General features: G+C 35.2%; 1 protein-coding gene across 2 annotated transcripts; it reads left to right on the top strand.

Annotated features, from left to right (window-relative positions):
• Positions 1-2,747: 2,747 nt before the first annotated feature.
• VIP (vasoactive intestinal peptide) lies at positions 2,748-11,673 on the top strand. Of its 2 annotated transcripts, none has more exons than XM_010344274.3 (7): positions 2,748-2,921; positions 4,141-4,257; positions 6,124-6,246; positions 7,218-7,322; positions 8,071-8,199; positions 9,023-9,113; positions 10,830-11,673. In XM_010344274.3, the coding sequence occupies exons 2-6, from the start codon at positions 4,151-4,153 to the stop codon at positions 9,066-9,068; spliced, it is 510 nt and encodes a 169-aa protein (XP_010342576.1). In that variant the 5' UTR covers positions 2,748-2,921; positions 4,141-4,150; the 3' UTR covers positions 9,069-9,113; positions 10,830-11,673. The 2 variants fall into 2 exon arrangements, with proteins under 2 accessions (XP_010342576.1, XP_003933795.1); XM_003933746.2 differs by having other exon boundaries at positions 8,068-8,199.
• Positions 11,674-21,592: the final 9,919 nt, after the last annotated feature.

Here is a 21,592-nt window from a genome sequence, read left to right as displayed (position 1 = left end):
GTATGTTTGAGTTTAGAATGCCAGTTTTATTTCCCTTGCTCTTGGTTCTGTTGGTGAAAAAAAGGGGAGAGGTGATGTCAATATTTTTATGACTTGTCAGTTTCCGTAGCTGAACTGTTAGCATCAAAATGGTGACAGCAACAATCACAGAATATAACTAATTCTAAATGGAAAGAATGCTGACTCAAAATCAGACAGTCGGCCGGGCGCGGTGGCTCAAGCCTGTAATCCCAGCACTTTGGGAGGTCGAGTGGGTGGATCACGAGGTCGAGAGATCTAGATCATCCTGGTCAACATAGTGAAACCCCGTCTCTACTAAAAATACAAAAAATTAGCTGGGCATGGTGGTGCGTGCCTGTAATCCCAGCTACTCAGGAGGCAGAGGCAGGAGAATTGCCTGAACCCAGGAGGCGGAGGTTGCGGTGAGCCGAGATCGCGCCATTGCACTCCAGCCTGGGTAACAAGAGCGAAACACCGTCTCAAACAACAACAATAACAAAATCAGACAGTCTATCTTCTGTCTGATTAAATATTTCATATTTATTATTAACCACCTGAGTGGAAAAAAAATCACTTAAACTTTCCGGAGATAAGTTTACTTGTTTGTAAAAGGAGGATCTTGAAGACTTTTCTACAAATAAATGAATGATAGTTCCCCTTATTACAAACATCACTTTACTGAGAAGACCTAAGGCAAAAATATACTTTTCCAGAAATGTAGGCAAATTATAGAAGAATATGTCGAAGTATGGAAAAGGCAGATTTAAGCAGTGATTTCACATTTGCATTTTTGTATTAATTTACTAAATTTTATGGTAACCAAGAATTCAGGATAAATTCAATTGCAGTACTTTTTCTTATGTTTATTTTTTCTGGAAGTATCCATACATTAAGTCAGTTAAAGGTCCTCTGGTTTACAATTCATTTCCTTGAAAGAAAAGAAAAGAAACACAATTTTATAAAATCTCTGAATTAAAACTTAAAACCTGCAGATGGTGCTATGATCCCATGTTGAAATTGTTTTGCTTTTAGTTTAAATACATAAGAGACAATGCAGTTCTTCGATTGAGTTACTTTTATTCAGAGGTAATAAAATTGAATTATTTCTTTTTATTTTAGTTGATTATTATTATAGTAGAAGCAATTGTTTTTTCTATTGGGAAAAGATATTATAGTTACTCTTTGTGAATGCTAAGTGCTTGCTTAGGCCAAATAATAATCAGCTTTACATCTTTTTTGTTTAAAATTTTTCTTCTTATCATTCAGCAGCGAGTTGTCTGTGACCCTCAATTAAATTGCTTTCCTGTTGCTGCTCTTAAATAAAATTGGTTCACTAAGAATTGGGTGATGAAGAGATAAGAATAAAAAATTCCATACGAGAACCACTTCAACCTCTAGTTCGTAATAATCAGGTAAAAAAAGATTTACTGGAATTAAGCCACAGGAACTCTGGCTTAAGTCAGAGCTGTCAGCTGGGAAACAAATTTCCAGACATTTTGAAATTTAATTCATTTAATTTTTCTGGTAACTGGATTAGAAAATATGATTAAGCATAGCAGGATATTCTTTTACTGGATCAGTCTGACTTTGAATGAAGCAAATAGATGCTAACATCTTCAAGTAGAAGAAAGAGTACTGTAAAGCTGTTCTTCCTTATGAAACTTACAAACAAATTATAAAAATAACACACATGCCACAAATTCTTTAAAATAAAAGGAAAAATAGCATTTCACTCTGTTGTGTAGGACATTTTTTCATGTGGCTTCATTTTCACATCTAACTCTGATTGAATGTGTGCTAGGCTACCTTGAGTTAAAAATCCACAAATAAAAGTGAAGTATTTATCAAAGTACTATATAAATGCTTTTCAACTAATTATTTGAACCCACCTGTCAAGTGATTGAATCAGAAGTAATCAAAACTAGTTTGAGTATGCGTGTGTGTTGGGGGTGAGGGTAAAAAACTAATTCTACATTATCCAAAGACTTATAAAAAATGATGATGAAAACCTTTAAAAAGAAAAGATAATTAGATTTCTTAGGTATACAGTCTGACAATTTATTTTTTGGATGATTTGACACAATGTATATAAAGGAGCATGGAGAATTATGCCATTTTGTACAAATATGAAATAGCACTACTACTGCTTTCTACAACAGTGCACATATCTTACTATGTTAGAGACTTTCTGAAATATTTATCCTGGGGTTAGTTTCAACAAAAAGGAAATGTAATACTAGAAAGGTGAAAAATTATCTCTAGGGCTTCTAAAATTAGAATAGATTTCAAGAAAGATTAAATCTGGATCTATATGAATAGCATAAAAATTAAAAAGGATTAAGAGAATTGATACTGTGTAATAAAGTATAATTGTACATTTATAAGCGTAATGCACATAAGTGTTTGTTGCTTTCCGCATTTGTTTCTGCACATGGAGTCTTCATTTTTCTGAGAGAATCCCAGTGGCCCTGGCTATAACACTACAATCATTTTATTTCACTACAATTAATTAAAGGTTGAAACATTTCACATTGAACTTGCTACTTTTTTTTGTTTCAAGAAAAGTAAATTTCCTCTTATCTTACATCTTGAAGTTAATCACTATAAACTTATGTAAATTAGACGTAATGACAATTAAGTAAGAACTTCAAGCTCTATTCATCCCATGGCCGTCATACTGTGACGTCTTTCAGAGGGCTTTGTGATTGCTCAGTCCTAAGTATAAGCCCTATAAAATGATGGGCTTGAAATGCTGGGCAGGGTAGAGTGAGAAGCACTAGCAGGCAATAACAGCCAACCCTTAGCCATTGCTAAGGGCAGAGAACTAGTGGAGCCTTCCTCTTTCTCCCAGGACTTCAGCACCTAAGACAGCTCCAAGACCAACCAGAACTCACAGCTCCGGGGGAACAGGACTGGGTGAGGTAAGTGAAAACTTTACCTTTCTTCTTTTTCCCTCCTGCCTCTGGAACTTTTCTCACAAAACACTGAATTTTTCTCTCTATTGAAAAGAATCTGATAGTGCTCTTCTTTTGCAACAGCAAAAAGACAAGTTTCTTAAGTCACCTAGTAAAGATAGAAATACTTCAATTTCTCTCATATAGATAGATTGTCTAACTTCTTTTGTTTGTAAGATGCTTTACCCTGCTTGCTCCATTACTGAATACCGATTTTTAAAAATAACACATTCAAGTAAAGTTTACTTGTATGGAGATTTTGACTGAAAAGTTCAGTGGGCACATTTGCTCTTTGAAATTTTCAACTTATTTTTAAAGTGCTGTGTTTTTTTTTCCTCTTTCACATGTTGGTTAAATGAACCTAAGATGCATTAATTTTTTTCTTTATCTAAATTCTGTAACTTTTATGGGCAGCAAGATAAACAGACCTTAAACTCCTAAGTTTTTAATCTAGAAATTAGAAATGAAATGTGTAAGTTGATTAAATGCAAGAAACACAAGTTTGCTTTTAATATATATCTTCCTTTTATGGAAAAATTTATTTCAATGACAATATATGATTCAGTAATATTTTGAGTATTAATATTCACTACTAATTGAGTGAAGATGTTCAAATCCAGGAGTAAGGAAATAAGTTTATATTAATATCTATAATTGAAAGAAGAAAAAGAAATATACATACAAAATCTTTTTTAAAATTATATTTATATATACACATTATATTTATAAATTTGTACACACATGAGCAGAAGAATTATTAAATAGATGATACCCCAGTCTTATATCAATCAGATACTGAAATCTTAAAGCAGAGGAAAATAAATATCTTGAAGCTGTTTCCTTAGTCAAAAAATACACCGAGCTTGGATGTTATATTCCTGTTATGAAAAGATTTTCCCCAGGTTTATTTTCAGCACTATAGAAGTATGGCATTTATTAGATACTGGGGCCAACCATGGTGCCAGACAGCAGGTGAAAGGGATTCTAATTTTTATTCAAGCACCTGTCACTAAGAGAAATATTGATTTTCGAAAGTTTCATCTTGCAATTTAACTCTTTCTACAAGATGAAAATTATTCTTTACAAACTCTGCAAGAGCCATTGAAAATTACTGCTAGACACTCAGAATTACCTTGCGCTGGTGACATCTTTGGTTGGAATAGCTGAAGTGATTCTCTCTCTTTAGAGGCACAGAAATGGACACCAGAAATAAGGCCCAGCTCCTGGTGCTCCTGACCCTTCTGAGTGTGCTCTTCTCACAGACGTCGGCATGGCCTCTTTACAGGGTCCCTTCTGCTCTGAGGTAAGTTCCCTTTCCATTCAGACAGCTGAACACTCCTTCATCTAAATGGGAATTTCCTATACACTATGTTGGACAACTAAACAGTATAAATTATACATTATTTATTTAAATTTTTGGTAGATGTGTTGAGTGAGTGTTTTTTGTCAATATCAGGTCATTCTGATTTCTGCAATTCACCTTCAGGGCATGAGAAACCCTGTCAGTGATTAGTTTTATGGGCTGGGTGGATCACATTCCCAAACATGGTGAAAGGAGGCTTTGACTTTGTTTTCATTCAAAACCAGCTTTAGATAAGTCATAAGCTTTTATCCATTGTTATCTCAAGTCAGTTTAATTTCTGGCAGAAAAAAGAGCTGTTTAATTGCCAATCATATTTTAGTTCATTTTCAAGATTAATCAGTAAATAGTCATAAGATTCGTACTTAGTTAATCCTGTATAAAGTCATGTTGCACAGAAATCTATCTAGATAGAGCCAATTTGCCAATATTAAATGTGGGGTAATTGATCTATTGAGATACACTTCTCCAATGGGTAAATTTTGATGTACTTTGTTTGAACCATACACCTTTAGTTTTATTGTTCTATATGTTATATTATATATCAAATCTATAAAGTAAAGCACAACTCACATTTAAAACTTTATTACTTTTTTATGCTGAAAGAGTAAACAGTAAATGAAAACTACAATAGCTTAAATTTTCCTTTCAGTTTATGTGCACCACCACATCTAAAGGCAAAAATAATAATTGGATTTTTGTTGTTGTTGATGATTTGCTCATTCCTGATTTTTTGCTTAAGGCAGACTTATGTTCAATAGAAAGAATAATCTTTAGCTATTAGTGTTCTCTGTGAAATCTGTTTAAATCCAGCTCCTATGTTGCTTTGACAACTAAATAAAATGGTTCTATCTGAATAGTTCTATCACAACAGATGAACAATCACAAGAATGCTGAAATTTGTGTTGATTGCTAAGCTTAGGACCCACAAAGGACTACTTGCTAGTGACTACCAACTGCCAAATCACTGAAAGATACATAAGTGTCAAGGAGCTGACACGCTCCTTGGTTTGCCCTAACAGTGAAAATCTGTGCACACAAAATTATGATAGTTGTTGTGATTAAAACATGGATGCATCCACAAATATAGTCATATTCCATATATGCATATGACTTTTTAGTCCTTCAGTATAACATTGTACAGTATCCCTCATTAAATTTGTGTTAATATATAAGATTAGAAACCAGAAGGTCCCACAAATTTCATTGAATTCAAATTCATCTTCATAGATGAGCTATTCATCTATGGAGACATTCTTTTGACTTCATCAATACAGAGAAATATAGCATGCCAAGGTAAATCTGTGAAGCAAAGCTTGGGGGTCTAGAGAGATAGAGAAGCAGTTAACAGTCATGTCTTCAGAGATATTTGGGACAGGTGATACTAAACATCACCAAATATACAAATTGTTATCAGTTCTCATTCAATATTAGTTTTTTACAAGTTTCTATTTTACATAAAATACTTCTACATATGAAATTTGACTTTGAAAAGTGAAGATATTCTTGACATAGTAAAGTACACTAAAGAAGCATAGTTTGCTTAATGCTCTGGTAAGACTGAATTGGTTGCTCTTATGTTTTGTATATTTAGCTTATAAAAGTTATGACATCTACTTTATAGGATAATCAGAATTTCCTATTTGTGCTCTCATTAACTATAAGAGCCATTAAGTCAGATTATGCTATTCTTATATGGATAGTACTTCCCAAGAGTTTAAGAATCTTATTTTAAATGGTTGCAGAACCATAAGCACTGTCTTCTGAGAAACTACCGTATTATACTTCTCATGTAACTATCCCTATCAGGTTGGGTGACAGAATACCTTTTGAGGGAGCAGATGAACCTGATCAAGTTTCATTAAAAGAAGACATTGACATCTTGCAAAATGCATTAGCTGAAAATGACACACCTTATTATGACGTATCCAGGTGAGTTTGTTTTTATAAAACTAACCAGTGAGTTTTATTTTAAAAAGTATATTTTAGAATTATAAATGTGCTAGTTTTACCTTACCATGAAGCTATTCCTATAGCAAAACACTAGAGGTTTCCATGTGTCATGGCTTCATTCATCCTGATTTCTTGCAGCTCTTACAGATGTACATGATTTTCATACAGAAAGGTTGTAACAAGCCAGTATGAACACATCATTCACTTCCATTCTGTTGTACATAATTTCAGCATCACAGATTGTACCAATTCTGATAAAACTACAGCATTTAGAATTCCAATGATGGAAGAATTGCAAAGAATTTAATCTCTATATAAAGAAAATGTATCTGATAGTTAGAGTTGTTCATTCACAGAGCTGCTTGTCTAAAGCAGCATTTCAAGTGCAGACCAAGTAGCTCTATAGTACTTGGTATAGACAAAGTATAAAAGGTTCTTCATTTGAAAGAGAAAAGGTGGGATGATAGGCCTTAATGTCTTCTCATCTTATAGAGATTTCATTTATAAATACTTTGGGGAAAAAAAAGGTGTACTGGGGTTTATGAACTTGCCAAAATCAGGATATTTTCCCATTGTGTATGTCTTTATTCAGTGGGGCAGACATAAAGCACCATGTACAAATAGCAGCTAATTTAAATAGATCATATTTTTACACCAATATTTCTTAGAAAAAATAGTTATAAAGATTCTACCATGGAGAAATATTGAAATATGCTTCTAGAAATGCCTATTTCTTTAATTCTTCGGTGTCTTAAGCTAAAATATACAGTATATCTTGATATAAGTGACTAGAATCTCTCTTTTGTTAGGTGTTAAGGTATCTCCTTTTGAATTTGAGTTTTATTGAGAAGTTTTTATAATAAATCCATAATATTTTTATTATTCAATGAGCCACAATGTTCTAGAAAACCATTTGCAAAATAATAGCTATTTTTTCTTCTTTGTTTTAGAAATACCAGGCATGCTGATGGAGTTTTCACCAGTGACTTTAGTAAACTCTTGGGTCAACTTTCTGCCAAAAAGTACCTTGAGTCTCTTATGGGAAAGCGTGTTAGGTAAAGAGAATGTATTATTTTTATAAAATGTGTTATTATTATTCAATCTGAATATTGTATTTTTACTCTTGACAAGTTGTTTACCTTGTTCAGAATTGAAAACTCATTGATAATGTTTAATTTAGTTAACTTGTATTCTTCAAAAATATCTATCAAGCCCATAGATTAAGACTTTTTAGTAATATCATACTCATTAACTGCAGACATGCAATTTTCTCAGGTAGTAATCATTTACTAATCTGCAATCAAATTGAACAAGACTCAATAAAACAATCAAGAAGGGATAGTATAGACTGAAGTAAATTTTAAAGTCAACCATAGTATTTTCTTTTTACTTCCTGCTCAAACTCAATGGAGAATTCCAAATGGCCAACAGTCAAATATGTAGATAACGCTGCTCAGGGTAGCATAGCTTCCAAAGAAGTAATTATGTTTTAAAATAAATTTTCTCCAAATGGCAGAACACAACTTCAGCTATTCCCAAATTTCATTTTTGGATGAATTATCTGCTCAGTTGTTCAGAATGTATCATAAAACTGTCTCAGATTGTGCCAAAATATGGCAGATGTTCCTTGCTTCTCCTTTATCCTTAGGTTTAGTTGTGTTTTTCTTTTAGTCTTTTTATGATAGAAAATTAGTTGGGTGTTGGAATTCCTTTTTGTGTGGCTCCAAGAAACTTGGAACATGTGTGTATTTACCATTTATTGTGAAAACTCTTTGATTTCCTTTTCCTCACATTTCTTAGCAGTAACATCTCGGAAGATCCTGTACCAGTCAAACGTCACTCAGATGCAGTCTTCACAGACAACTATACCCGCCTTAGAAAACAAATGGCTGTAAAGAAATACTTGAACTCAATTCTGAATGGAAAGAGGAGGTAAAGAAAAAGATAACTTGCTAAAATAAGAAATTATGACTGACTTTCAAAATATAAGCTACACGTGAAGACCTCTCTGTCTCACTGTCTATACTATGTGAAGTGGTGATTCTCAACCTTGGCTGACATTAAACTACTCTGCAGAATTTAAAAAATACTGATATCTGGGCCTTCCCCAAAACTAATTGCCAGGAAGTCAGTGTCTTCGGTGGTGTCGCCCTAGACAGTCATTTCTTTTAAGAGAGCCCCAGTAGACTTTACTATGCTTCTGGCATTAAAAATAATAATTATAGAGACATGTAGTCTGAATCTAGGAGCAAGTTTCATCAACAGTGATGATTTTAAAAACATGCAAAGCATAGTCAATTGCAATTTGGTAACATGTGGAACTCACTTCATGTGCATGTTCAATACTCTTATTTAATCAAATTAAACCATTAGGTATTTTGTATATTTACATTCTGTAAAATCTGTATCTCTCTATGGTGTGTAAATATTGGACACAATACATAAATAATGTAGTGTTCTCTCCTTTTATTCCAATTGTTTTTGTTTAAATGATGAGTCTTAAGAATAATTCTGTTTTGATACGAACCGACAATATGACCCTCTTTGCCCACTAGATAATAATTCTGTAAGAATAATTTTAGAGACTCTAAGATGGAGGAATAATTCATAGGTACTAAAAACCTCAAAGATAATTCTTTAGCCCCAATACACTTTCAGAGCACAGAGAACAGCATAGTCATTATGTCATAATAGTTTCTTACGAACCTTTCTCATTTGAGAGCCTTAACATGCAGTTTTTTTTTCTGGTCTGTAGCAGTGAAGGAGAATCTCCTGACTTTCCAGAAGAGTTAGAAAAATGATTTTTAAAAGCCCGTTGGAGCAAAGCTGATGACAACTACCCAGTGGTGGGTATATTTGTGCATTCCTTCTGTATTCTCATGTCAGTCCCTGATTATATAAGTAGCTAAGAGTCACTTAGTAAGAAACATTTTGGGATTAAACAGTTCCTCATTATGAAACCTCATCCAAGAAAGACACTTCTACAGCAGTGGACCCCAACAAGTAAACAGCTTAAAATGATTCGTGCAATTATTTGATCATATGAAAGATAGCACTCAAAATAAGCAAATGTCTTGAGATCTGAATAGTGTTCCTGGCTTACTCAGGGTTATTTCTATTTTTGTATCAAGATTAAAAAACAGAGGAGGCTAACTCACACTTATAAGAAAAATGGGCTTTCCTTTTTAGAATCAACTCATGCTGCTTTTATTCATTGAGGGTTTAGTTGACTGCCAGCACCTCACCTAATTAAGTACAGGGAAATACCACCAAATTACAGCATGTCTCGTTATTATGAAAATACCAAGGCATTCGGGTTCTAACTATGTTCCTCAAAACATAGCAAACTTCATACAGCAAAAGTAAAATTTAGCTTGTTTTACCTATAAGTTTATTTTACCTGTATGATTCTATTATTGCATTCTCTGTAAACATTTTTTGAGCAGAAAAAACATGGATAGAATTTTTTTTATGAAGTAATAAGTTTGCTATCAAAATAGATTTTATATAAATGTGAGTTCAAGACATTCTTTCCTGAGTTATGTTACATTAATATTTACCTTAGCTCATAAAAATCTGTAATATATGGCAAGTGCTTAAAGACGTTTTATGCTGTCACCATATCAAAGGTTAGCAGATTTTAAAGGACTATGGAGTCAAATATGTTTGCTTTCTGGGCCATCTAGTTTCTGTTATAATGACTTAACTCTGCTATTGTAGCACAAATGCAGCCACAGTTAGATGTAAAACAAATAGGAGTGGTTGTAAACAACACTCTATTCATAAAACCTGAAGGTGAGCCAGATTCCAGTCCACACCTAGGTTAAGGAGATTAAACTCACCCATGCTCAAAATAAAGTCAATTCATGGTCTTACCTCAAGGTCTTTCCTGATGGGGTTATCTAGGCTTTCAAGAGTCATCAAGTGTGGACAGGGTGTCTGGGAAGATGCCTGCCTAATTGACTGCTTTTTCCCACTAATTACCCTTAAATTTCTAAGAGAAACGCAGAGCAGGAGTGTGGCCCACAGCAACTCTTTATCTTTTACAGACGTTTCAGAGAAATAAGTCCCTTTGCTCAAAGAAGAAAGTTAATTACATTTAGCTTTTTTGAAAGAGTGCTTATAAGAAGGCTTCTTCATCAAATTAAGAAACACAGTAGGCACTAAAATGTAAAGGAGACCTGATTAATCATACTGTGTTTCGTAAATGGTACGATCATTTATGAGATTCCATCCTCCATTCTTTTTTGTTATTTGAATGGGTGGCTTTGGACAAATTCTTTGAAGAGGAAATCATGTGGGTCATCCACGTGTGAAAATTACAAGTGAATCATTATTAATGGTTAGTTAGATGTCTGTTCACATTCCAGTTCCTGTCTGATAATCAGTCCTCTAGAAGCTGCTCTCTTGATATGTTTCAGGACAGGGTTTCCTGCCCCAGGTTGTTAACAAGGGACAAAGAGAAATGAGTGTTTATCAGATAAGTAAATCAGTATATGAAACTAAGATGCTAGAAATAAAATATATTTTTATGCCTAAAGCAACAATTCTTTCTTTTTCAGAATTCTTGAAGGAAAACGACACACAAAGTAATTAAATTTTGAGTTCTACATAAGTAATTCAAGAAAACAACTTCAGTATCCAAACCAAATAAAATATATTGTGTTGTGAATGTTGTGATGTATTCTAGCTAATGTAATAACCGTGATGTTTACATTGTAAATATTATTTGAGAGTTCTAAATTTTGTCTTTAACTCATAAAAAGCCTGCAATTTCATATGCTGTATATCCTTTCTAACACAAATATATTTAGTGATAAGTAAATTCTAGGTTAATTCCAATTATATGAGACTCTTTGGGAAGAGTAGTAATAGAGCAAAATTGATATGTTTATTTATAGAGTGTACTTAACTATTCAGGAGAGTAGAACAGATAATCAGTGTGTCTAAATTTGAATGTTAAGCAGATGGAATGCTGTGTTAAACAAACCTCAGAATGTCTAAGATAATAACAATGAAGATAAAAAGACATTCTTCCAAAAAGATTTTCAGAAAATATTATGTGTTTCCATATTTTATAGACTATTTTGTTTTTAATGGTATTTTAAAATCTCAAATTTGGACTGCTAATCACCAAAGGCTCTCTCCTGATAGTCAGTTAAGGAAAACGACCCCTGCTTCTGGCATCGAACCTTCCCTTTCTGCTTGTGTTAAGTACGTGTAAAATGTAAAGTGAATGAAACACTCAGTTGTTCAATAATAAATATTTTTGCCATAATTACTCGGCATATTGCTTTGGTCATATGAGCTTCCTTTGGTGAAAGTACATTTGGAGACACAATTATTTTTCCAAAATAATTTCAAGAAATCAAATAGAGAAAATAAAGACCTTTGATTATCATTGCAGATTTTTTTTTTGCCTGATTCTTTTCTATGATCCAACAGTAACTTATTTTAGCTCTGAATTTCTAAGTACTAGATGGCTTTTATAGTATTTGATTGTGTGCAAGTTCTAAAATAATGGTGGGTTAAATAAAAGAGAAATTTCTCTCTTACATAAGAAGTAAGATGTCAAGAGTTATTATGATGGTCCTGCTCAGCAAAACCCTCAATAACATACACTTGGTTCAGCTCATCCCTTATCTCTAAGGTATGGAACTTTTCTTCATGATCCAAAATTACAGCTAGCATTCCAGCCATCATATATGCATTGCAGGCAACGGGCTGTAGGAAGGGGCACAGAGAAAAAAAAAAAGGAAGCAAATAGTTCATGCAGGTTCTCTTTGAACTGATATTCTGATATCCCCTTGACTAGAACATAGTCTTATGGAGGCAGTCATTTGCAAGAGAGATGGGGAAATGTAATATGTTTTCTTTGTTTTGTTTTGGTTTTCTGGATGATCATGTACTCAACTTAAAACTAAGACTCTATGAAAATAAAACAAGGAAAGAATGGATTTATGCAGGGATTTTTAAAAAATCTAAGCTTGGATCTTAAATTCACCCCCAAAAAGGCTGAAAGAAATAATAAAGAGAGTGAGAGTCAGACCCTAACCATTAATGAAGAAGCATTATCCCCAAAAGGCAAAGTTTTGCTTGGTTTCGTTTGCTACAATTAGGAAAAATGGCTACATCAGGAAGAACTAGTCTGGAACTACCAGTCATTGCAAAGTAGTTTTCACAAATTGAAGTAAATTGAGCTTCTTGTATCTCTTGTTCTTATCTGATTCTTCAAATTATTAAATATTTATTAAGTGATGTTTTTATGAGAAGCCCTACAGTGAAAACAGACAATTTCTAAGAGTCAAGTATACATAAGAAGCTTGTAAAGGTGAAGTGGAGCCATAAATTGAATGCAAAACTAAAGAGTTTTAATTTTGTTTTATTAGCATGAACCTTTTAAATGTATTCTTTATTGCTTCAGTAAATTCCCTGAGGAAATATTCACTGAATGACTATGATGTGCTATGTAGCTATCTGAGAGAGTATTCTGGGCAGAGAGAATGATCCATGCAAATGAGGGAACAGTCCTGGCATATCTGGACAGCAAGGAAGCCCATGTGGCTGGAGCAGAGTGAGCTGGACAGGAACTGAGTAGGAGAGAAGGTCAAAGAAGTTACTAAGGACTGGACCTTGTAGGGCCTCATGGGCCACTGTGAGTGTTTGTGAAGTGAGATGAGATAATGCAGAATTCTGGACAGAGGTGTGATGCTATCTGAATTGCATTTTAATAGGATCTTTCTGGATACTCTATTGGGGATAGAATAAAGAAGTGCTAAGGGTGGAGGCAGGGAGACAAACCAGGGGTGAAGTGCTGTAAATCAGGTGGCAGATGATGGTGCCACTGAGGGAGAAGCGCTGAGGTATTGAGAAGGGGTATCTGAATATATCTTGAAAGTAGAATCAGGTTTTATGTGAATAGATTGAAGACAAGAAGGAGGAGAGGACATGGTGGGTCATGCCTGTAATCCCAGCACTTTGGGAGGCCAAGGCAGAAGGATTGCTTGAGGTCAGGAGTTGAAGAAGGAGGAAAGTTAAGAATGATTTTCAGGGTGAATCACCTGAGGCAACTTGAAGGATGGAGTTGCTAATGACAGAAAAGGCAGAGGAGTGAGATTTCAGGGAAAGGTGAGCTTAGTTTGAATACACTAAGGTGGATGTTGAGTAGGGAGTTGGAGATGTCATGAAGAGGAGATGCTGGGCTGCAGATAGATAAGTGGGAGACCTTGCATATAGATGGGATTTAGAAACACAAGGCTGGATGAGATCAGCAAGAGACCAAATGTTGCTAAAACACAAAACACAGCACAAGCAGAAACCTCAGCACATAATCCTTGGGTGTTTTTATTTCTAGTGCCACTGTAAGAGGGCATTACAGACCAGGTGTCTCAAACACAGAAATCTGTTGTCTCACAGTTCTGTAGACAAAAAGTGCTAGAGCAAGGTGTTGACAGGCAGGCTCTTTCTAGGAGATGTGAGGAAGAATCTGATCTATGTCTTTCCACTGGCTTCAGGTGGTTTGCAGGCAACCTTTGGCTGGTAGAAGCATCACTTCTAAAATCTTTGTCTTGATCTTCATGTAGTGTTCTCCCTGACATGCACATGTCTCCAAATAGCCACAATGTCCTTATATAAGAACATCAGTCATACTGGACTAGGGCAAATGCTTATAATCTCATTTTAAGTTGATTTCCTCTGTAGAAACCCTATCTGCAAATAAGGCCACATTCTGAAGGACTAGGGTTAAAGACTTTCACATATGAATTTTTGGGGACACAATTCAACCTATAATTCTGGGCCATGCCAACATTAAGAGTTTGGAGTTTTGAGGAACAAATGGGTTAAACATGGATTGGAAGAAGAAACTATTGAAATAGGAGAAAAATTGGAGACCATGTCACCTGGAAAACAAGTTAAGAAGATCTTTCAAGGAAGAGGGTGTCTTATTAACAGAGTTGAATCCTGCTGCAATGTAAATTAAGATTCATTTATTTATTTCTTCTGCAAGTATTTATAAGGAACTTACTATATACCCAACACCATTTTAGTCTCTGATGATATAGCAGTGAATAACACAGACCAAAATTCTTGCCCTCATGGAGTTTACATTCTTTGATTTGAAACAAATAAAATAGTTAAGTAAAATAGATATTATTTTAGAAAGTGATAAATATAAAGGAGACAAATTATTAACTCATAGCTACACATGGTTTGGGAGGCCTCACAATCATGGCAGAGAGCAAGGAGGAGCAAGTCATGTTTTACAAGGATGGCAGCTGGCAAAAAGAGAGCTTGCACAGGGAAACTCCCCCTTATAAAACCAATAGATCTCATGAGACTTATTCACTATCACATGAATAGCACAAGAAAGACCCATCCCCATGATTCAATTACCCCCACTGGGTCCCTCCCACAACACTTGGGAATTGTGGGAGCTACAGTTCAAGATGAAACTTGAATGGGGACACAACTAAACCATATAAGAAGGGGTCAAGTAATTTGGTTTTATGTGGGAGAAATATCAAAAGCATGTTTGCATGCTGAAAAGAAAGATGTAAGAAAGGGAAAATTGGTGATGCAGAAGGTAAAGTGGGGTTATACTTCAGTAATATCCTTGAGAAGAGAGTGGAATTGGGTGATTCAAAAATAGAGGAGTTGACCTTTGCTTGGCACAAGCTCTCTTCAACCACAGTAACAGGCAGAGTGATTGGGTCCAAGGTGGATGAATGAAAGGATGAAGTGATAGAAGTTTATGGAATGCCTCATCGGATTGCACCTATTTTCTCAGAGAAATAGCTGAGAGTAAGTATAAATGAGGAGATGTGAGGAAAGTAAAAAAAAATATGAAAGAGTCTTCTGGATGAGTGGGAGAGTAAACAACCAGAAAAATATGTTTCTTATACTTAGAGTTTGGTGATGACTGAGGTAACTTAGAAAAATGGGTCAAATTAAGTAGTTCAAGATTATTTTTTATTATTTTAAAAGTTTAATGAAAACTAGGAACCTTTTTCCAGAAATATGTATGTGTATATATATACACACACACAGAGTATGTTCACCAAATCTTACATATCCATGTATGAAATTTCACAGTGTTCAATGGCTGCTTTTTAAGATCCCTACTACAGAGCCATGAAATGGCTGGAATTATGTGGAGACCATCCTACAGCTTGGGAAAATGGTATGTAGACCACTAAATTTATCACGGGTGACATAATAAAGATCTGGATTTAGAATGGTGGAAGTGAGAAAGAAAAGAACTTGTGTCTAGCACCCATTGCTTTAGGGAAGGTTCCATCAGCGAACCACTGAAAGAAAATGCTTCTTGGCACATGAGTTTAATTCCAGGAAGAGAGGAAATGTCAAAGCCTGGATTTGCTATGTAGTCCTGAATTGACTAAGATGATTACAAAATTGACAGAAATTATTTTTTCAGTATATGTTTTTCAGTTTAAGGGCTGCTTGGGATACAAATTAATTTCAGTTATAAAAATTCAGTCATATTCCTGAATACGAGTTTGAAGTGAGACTAAGGTTAACGCCCTCTAAAATTACATTAGAAATCATTTTCTATAGATCTGAAAATAATAATTCTATCTTTTCCTTTTCTTTCAGTAGATACACACAAAATCTACCCAAAAAAAAGGAGAGACATAATATTCCACGAATTTCTCAGGTTTAATATGGTACGTTAAGATTGTGAACATGTCTCCCCTTCCTTGCCAAAGAAATATCGTCCTGTACAGTCTACATAAGAAAAAGGAAGCCATGAATGGTCAAGAGATTGCAATACATTTCTGGGGAAAGACGGGCAGTGGATTGAAGAGTGGATCCAGGAAATTGATAAGAAAACTTCAGTGTTGAACTAATGTGGACAGTTTGTAGCAGATTAACTGTCCTATAGAAAAGCTCAAATTTGAGAAATACAAGTGGATATTTCTTCCTGATATTTCTGGGAGAATGTATACATTTTCACAAGTCCTGAATCCCAAGAGAAACCAGTAGCAAAATCAGGAATGCAAGAATAAAAGCTAAAAAAAAACACTACTCGTTTGGAGGAATCTTATTGTGTTGATTTGCTAAGGTTGCCATAACAAAGAATTACTGAATGGGGTGCTTAAATAACAGAAATATGTTCTCTTACAAGGAGGCTAGAAGTCTAAGATCAAGGTGGCAGCAGGATTGGTTTCTTGTGAGGCCTCTCTCCTGGGCCTGTGTCTTCACATGGTCCCCTCTCCACGTACATCTGTTCCCAAATTTCCTCTCCTTGTAAAGACATTAGTCATACTGAATTAGTGTGCTCACCATAATGACCTAATTTTAATTTAATTACTTCTTTAAAGACCCTATCTCCAAATACATCCACATTTTATAGTCACATTCTGTAAGATTAGGTCTTTAATATATGAAATTTAAGGGACTCAATTCAGCCCATGACACTATTGATGTCAAGTCAAAAGCAAGAGCAGGAAATGCTGATTGGTGGAGTTGGTTTTGTTTTGTTTTTTATGTTTTCTATTATGAAATGTCTTTATCAGGAATAAACTATTTTAACATGTTATTGAAATGTATTTCATCATGATATATGGGTATATAATAACAAACCATGTATTTATTATGCTGCTTTTGTTACAGAAAATCTCTGAAACATTTAGTGTGACCCCATCACAGAAAAATTTTCATGGTTGCAGTTTGGTTATTTTTAGTATTTTAAAACATATAAATAATGTGTTATGAAAAATGCAAAACTACTTACAAGTTTGAAAATTCCCCAGAATTTTTGCCAATTCTGGTTGATCTTTCCAGAATACCAAAGATTAATATTTGTCAGCAATTTAGAAACACTGTAACTGTGGGCAAGCCTGTGGAAGGGCCTGAATGTAGGGGTAAATATTGAAGGCTTACACACAAGATTACCCATCTCCCATTTCTGTTACAGAATCCTGAAATTTCTGGATGCCCAGAAGAAAAATAATTACAGAGTTATTCTCTAAAGAAATGGGACAGCAGAGGAGTAGCTGCCTAGGGAGAACTAGGAAGACAAGTGTGAGACTCAAACCCAGGCTTAAGCCTTTGTCCATGTGGGGCCACCCTGGTTACATCTAGCTTTCTACACCTGCTCAGTCTAAAAAGAAACCTGCCTTCAAATAACTTCATCCACATAGAGAAATCCATATGCCATAGTCAGACTTTCTAGCCCCTCCTGCCAGTGTGCTGAATCAAACGTTAATCTCCTTTGCAACACCCTCACAGACATATGCAGGAACGGTACTTTGCATCCTTTAATCCAATCAAGTTGATGCTCAATATTACCCAACACATTCAGGAACAGAGAAAAAAAGATCATATATTTTAAAAACTGTCTAAATTAAAATTCAAAATAAAACAAATTCTTTCTTTCTTCTTTTATTTTTATTTTATTTTTTTTTTTTTTGAGACAGAGTTTCACCCTTGTTGCCCGGGCTGGAGTACAATGGCACTATCTCAGCTCACTGCAACATTCACCTCCAGGGCTCAAGTGATTCTCCCCCCTCAGCCTCCCAAGGCGCTGGGATTACAGGCATGTACCACCATGCTCAGCTAACTTTGTATTTTTAGTAGAGACAGGGCAAACTTCTGACCTTAGATGATTCACCCACCTCAGCCTTTCAAAGTGCTGGGATTACAGGCATGAGGCACCGCACTCACCCAAAATGAAACAAATTCTTAAAGTATTAGAGATAAATTAGATATTTAAGATGAGTCATAAACAATCAATAGAAGTCTTAGATTTGATAAATTGAAGTTTTAGAAATAGAATGGAGAAGACATGGAGAAAATATTCAAAGAAATAACAGAAATGTAATGTTACCTTCCCTAGACTGTACTTCATGTGACATCTGTATACATGCTTATTTTATTCATGAATGAATGCATATTACATACTATATTAACTGTTTCAGTTGTTGAATTTATAAGTTGGAAACTACATTCTTTGGTGAAGGACACCAACTTTTCCTTCAATAATCACTTAAGAGAACTCAAAATGTTTCTAGACATCTTAACTGTAATTATATTTTCAGTATTTGGGAAGGTGAATTCTAAATACTTAGTTTTCTAACACCTTTGTAAGAATTAAGGTGAATCTATCCATTCTAGTAATCAAAGTTATACCTTTTCTTCTATATATTTTAATGTAGACAATATAATGTAATATATATGACTATGAATACTACTATATTTTATATTAATACTAACACAATAGACCCATGTACACTCGCACACTCTGTTTTGGGGCTTCAGAAGCAGAAACTCTATCTTACATGATATCTCAAAGATAGAGACTAAGAATTCTATAATCACATGTACGAATTCCTAAGACCCTTAGAAGTTCACATTTAAGTAAATCTAGATTTTAGAAAAATATTCTCTAATTATTTATTTCCCTATTCTTGTTTGGTGTGCCACACTGCAGTGGTCTCCTATTTGGTTAACCAATAGCAGCTGTAGTTTCTGGAAAGGAGAAAGAAGGAAAGGATATACGAACATCTGCCTTCTCACAATCTTCTGTTAACAGCTTTCTCTCCCTATTACAGAGAAAACATTTCCTTGGTCCCTCTCTTTTGCCTTATGTAATTGCAAATCTCTGGCAAGATGCAACTCTTTTCAGACTTTAACTTGTCTCATTTTTCCCCAAGAAATTGTGCTCTTTCATTTCTCGTTCCTTGGAAACTCGCCCTCGTTTCATAATTTTGCTTCTTCCTCCTTTGCTGTTCTGTTCTATACAGAGTTATGGGTTCATTCTCTTGGGTATCTTGTGGTGCTTCATGCCCTACCTACATGTTAACTTCATCTTCCAGAGACAGAAAATGCATCTAGATTTCTCTGGATTTCTTTTGTCTCTTAAATTTTCTTTGCATGGGATCTTAGACACACACATGATACTTGTTAAGGTTCCTTTCTTAATTTACATTTCATTTACCTTTCTGCTTTAAAAACATAGAATCTTTGAGCTAGAAGTTGCCATTATGTATAAGTTTGTAGTTGACTTCTAGGGGAATTACTATGCCATTATTCTTAATTTTTCTCCAAAGATATTTCCCCTTACTTGATTCTTATAAAGAAATGTTATTTCATTGAGTTGATCTTCGACCTCTGGGGGGAAATGGGGGAGGGACGGGGAGGTGGGGAGGTGGGAAGAGGTAGCATGGGGAGAAATGACAGATACAGGTGAGGGGAAGGAAGGCAGCAAACCACACTGCCATGTGTGTACCTATGCAACAATCTTGCATGTTCTTCACATGTACCCCCAAACCTAAATGCAATAAAAAAATAATAAAAAAAAAAAAAGAAATGTTAGCCATACCCTTATAAATTTGGGTAGAGATTAATGAAATACGGATTTGGAGCATCAGGCATATATCAAAAAAAGAACTGAGAAAATTCTCATTTTAACATCTTAGGTCTCATGAGGACTCAAATGCATGAGAATGATATAATGAGCTTTGGGGACTCAGGGGAAAGAGTGGGAGGGTATAAAGGATAAAAGACTACATACTGGGTGGCTGGGCTTGGTGACTCACACCTGTAATCCCAGCACTTTGGGAGGCCAAGGCAGATGGATCACAAGGTCAGGAGTTCAAGGCCAGCCTCACCAAGATGGTGAAACCCCTCTCTACTAAAATTACAAAAAATTAGCTGGCTGTGGTGGTGGGCACCTGTAATCTCAGCTACTTGGGAGGTAGGCAGAGAGTTGCTTGAACCCAGGAGGTGGAGGTTGTACACAGGCAAGATCACACCACTGCACTCTAGCCTGGGTGACAGAGTGAGACTCCATCTCAAAAAAAAAAAGAAAAAAAAAAAGATTACACACTGGGTACAGTGTACACAGCTGAGGTGATGGGTGTGTCACAATCTCAGAAAATCACCACTAAGGAACTTATCTGTGTAACCAAAACCACCAAAATTAAACTAAATTTCCCTATTGAAATTAAATAAATAAATAAATACAAAACAAAAAGAAATAAAAAAGAAAAATAAGGGAATCTTGGTTTTTTAAAAAAGATCTTAGCTCTTGTTGAACAGCTGCTTAGAGGAGAGGCTGGAAAAGTAAAGGAAAATTGTAAATAAATAAAAATGATATAGCAGAAGTTGGGTTATATGTAGGGGTTATTATAATGATAATATTTTAAAACACTATGATGAAACTATATAATGATTTTTACAAATAAAATAAAAATACTTCATTTCCCAGATTGTATACTGTTTACTAAATTGTGGGACATAACTACCAAGTTGTTTCTAATTGGAAAATATTTGGAAACTAAATAATCATGGGACTAATTTGTATTGAAATAATATTAGATGGACTATACTAATTCAGTGATGTTGCAGGTGGAAAGGTAATTCAAGTCAGCAAGGTTCAGACTTCCTTTTGGGAAATAATAAATAAGTATTGATGATGCAAGATCTATTGGAACAAATGACAAAAAAGAAATATCGGCCGGGCGCGGTGGCTCAAGCCTGTAATCCCAGCACTTTGGGAGGCCGAGGCGGGTGGATCACGAGGTCAAGAGATTGAGACCATCCTGGTCAACACGGTGAAACCCCGTCTCTACTAAAAATACAAAAAATTAGCTGGGCATGGTGGTGCGTGCCTGTAATCCCAGCTACTCAGGAGGCTGAGGCAGGAGAATTGCCTGAACCCAGGAGGCGGAGGTTGCGGTGAGCCGAGATCGCGCCATTGCACTCCAGCCTGGGTAACAAGAGCGAAACTCCGTCTCAAAAAAAAAAAAAAAAAAAAAAAAAGAAATATCATTGTTATTTGTCCCATGATTTTCAGTGGGGCACTAACAGCAGGGGCTAAACAGAAGAGCTTGTTCCTCAATGGGCACTGTCCATGTAAGTAGCCAACACCTTTCATCCACCATTAGCTTGAAGAAACTAAAATATTATTTTCAGTGGTCATCATGTATTTGTGATAAGAAAAATTGCTAATTGGTGACTCTTCTTACCAGTCCATATTATCAAAAAGAAAATATGACTCTAAAAGGATGGGTGATGAATAAACAATACATGCAAATATTCTGTGTCTTTCCCAGTACTGGGCCACCCTATGTGACTCCATGGCTTTGGAGCATGAAGACGAAGGTTTAGATTCCTCCCTTTTCCATCAATTCTAATATCACTATGCAGTCTCATGGGAACCAGGAACTCATTCCCAGGTTTGCAAATGAAGCCTCTGTCTGTGACTGTAAAAATAAAGCATCAGAATAGAACTGAGAGCCCAAGTCTGTTATAGAACCCGGTGAGGTTCACGCCACGGCAATGGAAGTGCACACACATA

The sequence above is a fragment of the Saimiri boliviensis genome, chromosome 4, assembly GCF_048565385.1.
Source record: "Saimiri boliviensis isolate mSaiBol1 chromosome 4, mSaiBol1.pri, whole genome shotgun sequence".
Taxonomy (NCBI): domain Eukaryota; kingdom Metazoa; phylum Chordata; class Mammalia; order Primates; family Cebidae; genus Saimiri; species Saimiri boliviensis.
Note: the sequence above shows the minus strand (reverse complement) of the source record. Positions and strands in the feature narration are given on the sequence as shown.

What these genes read in the sequence shown, in the direction of transcription:
- VIP (XM_003933746.2), top strand. Translation starts at nt 4,151, where the DNA reads ATGGACACCAGAAATAAGGCCCAGCTCCTGGTGCTCCTGACCCTTCTG. An exon ending in CCTTATTATGACGTATCCAG is followed by an intron (nt 6,247 to 7,217) that starts GTGAGTTTGTTT and finishes TCTTTGTTTTAG; the next exon opens with AAATACCAGGCATGCTGATG. An exon ending in ATTCTGAATGGAAAGAGGAG is followed by an intron (nt 8,200 to 9,022) that starts GTAAAGAAAAAG and finishes TCTGGTCTGTAG; the next exon opens with CAGTGAAGGAGAATCTCCTG.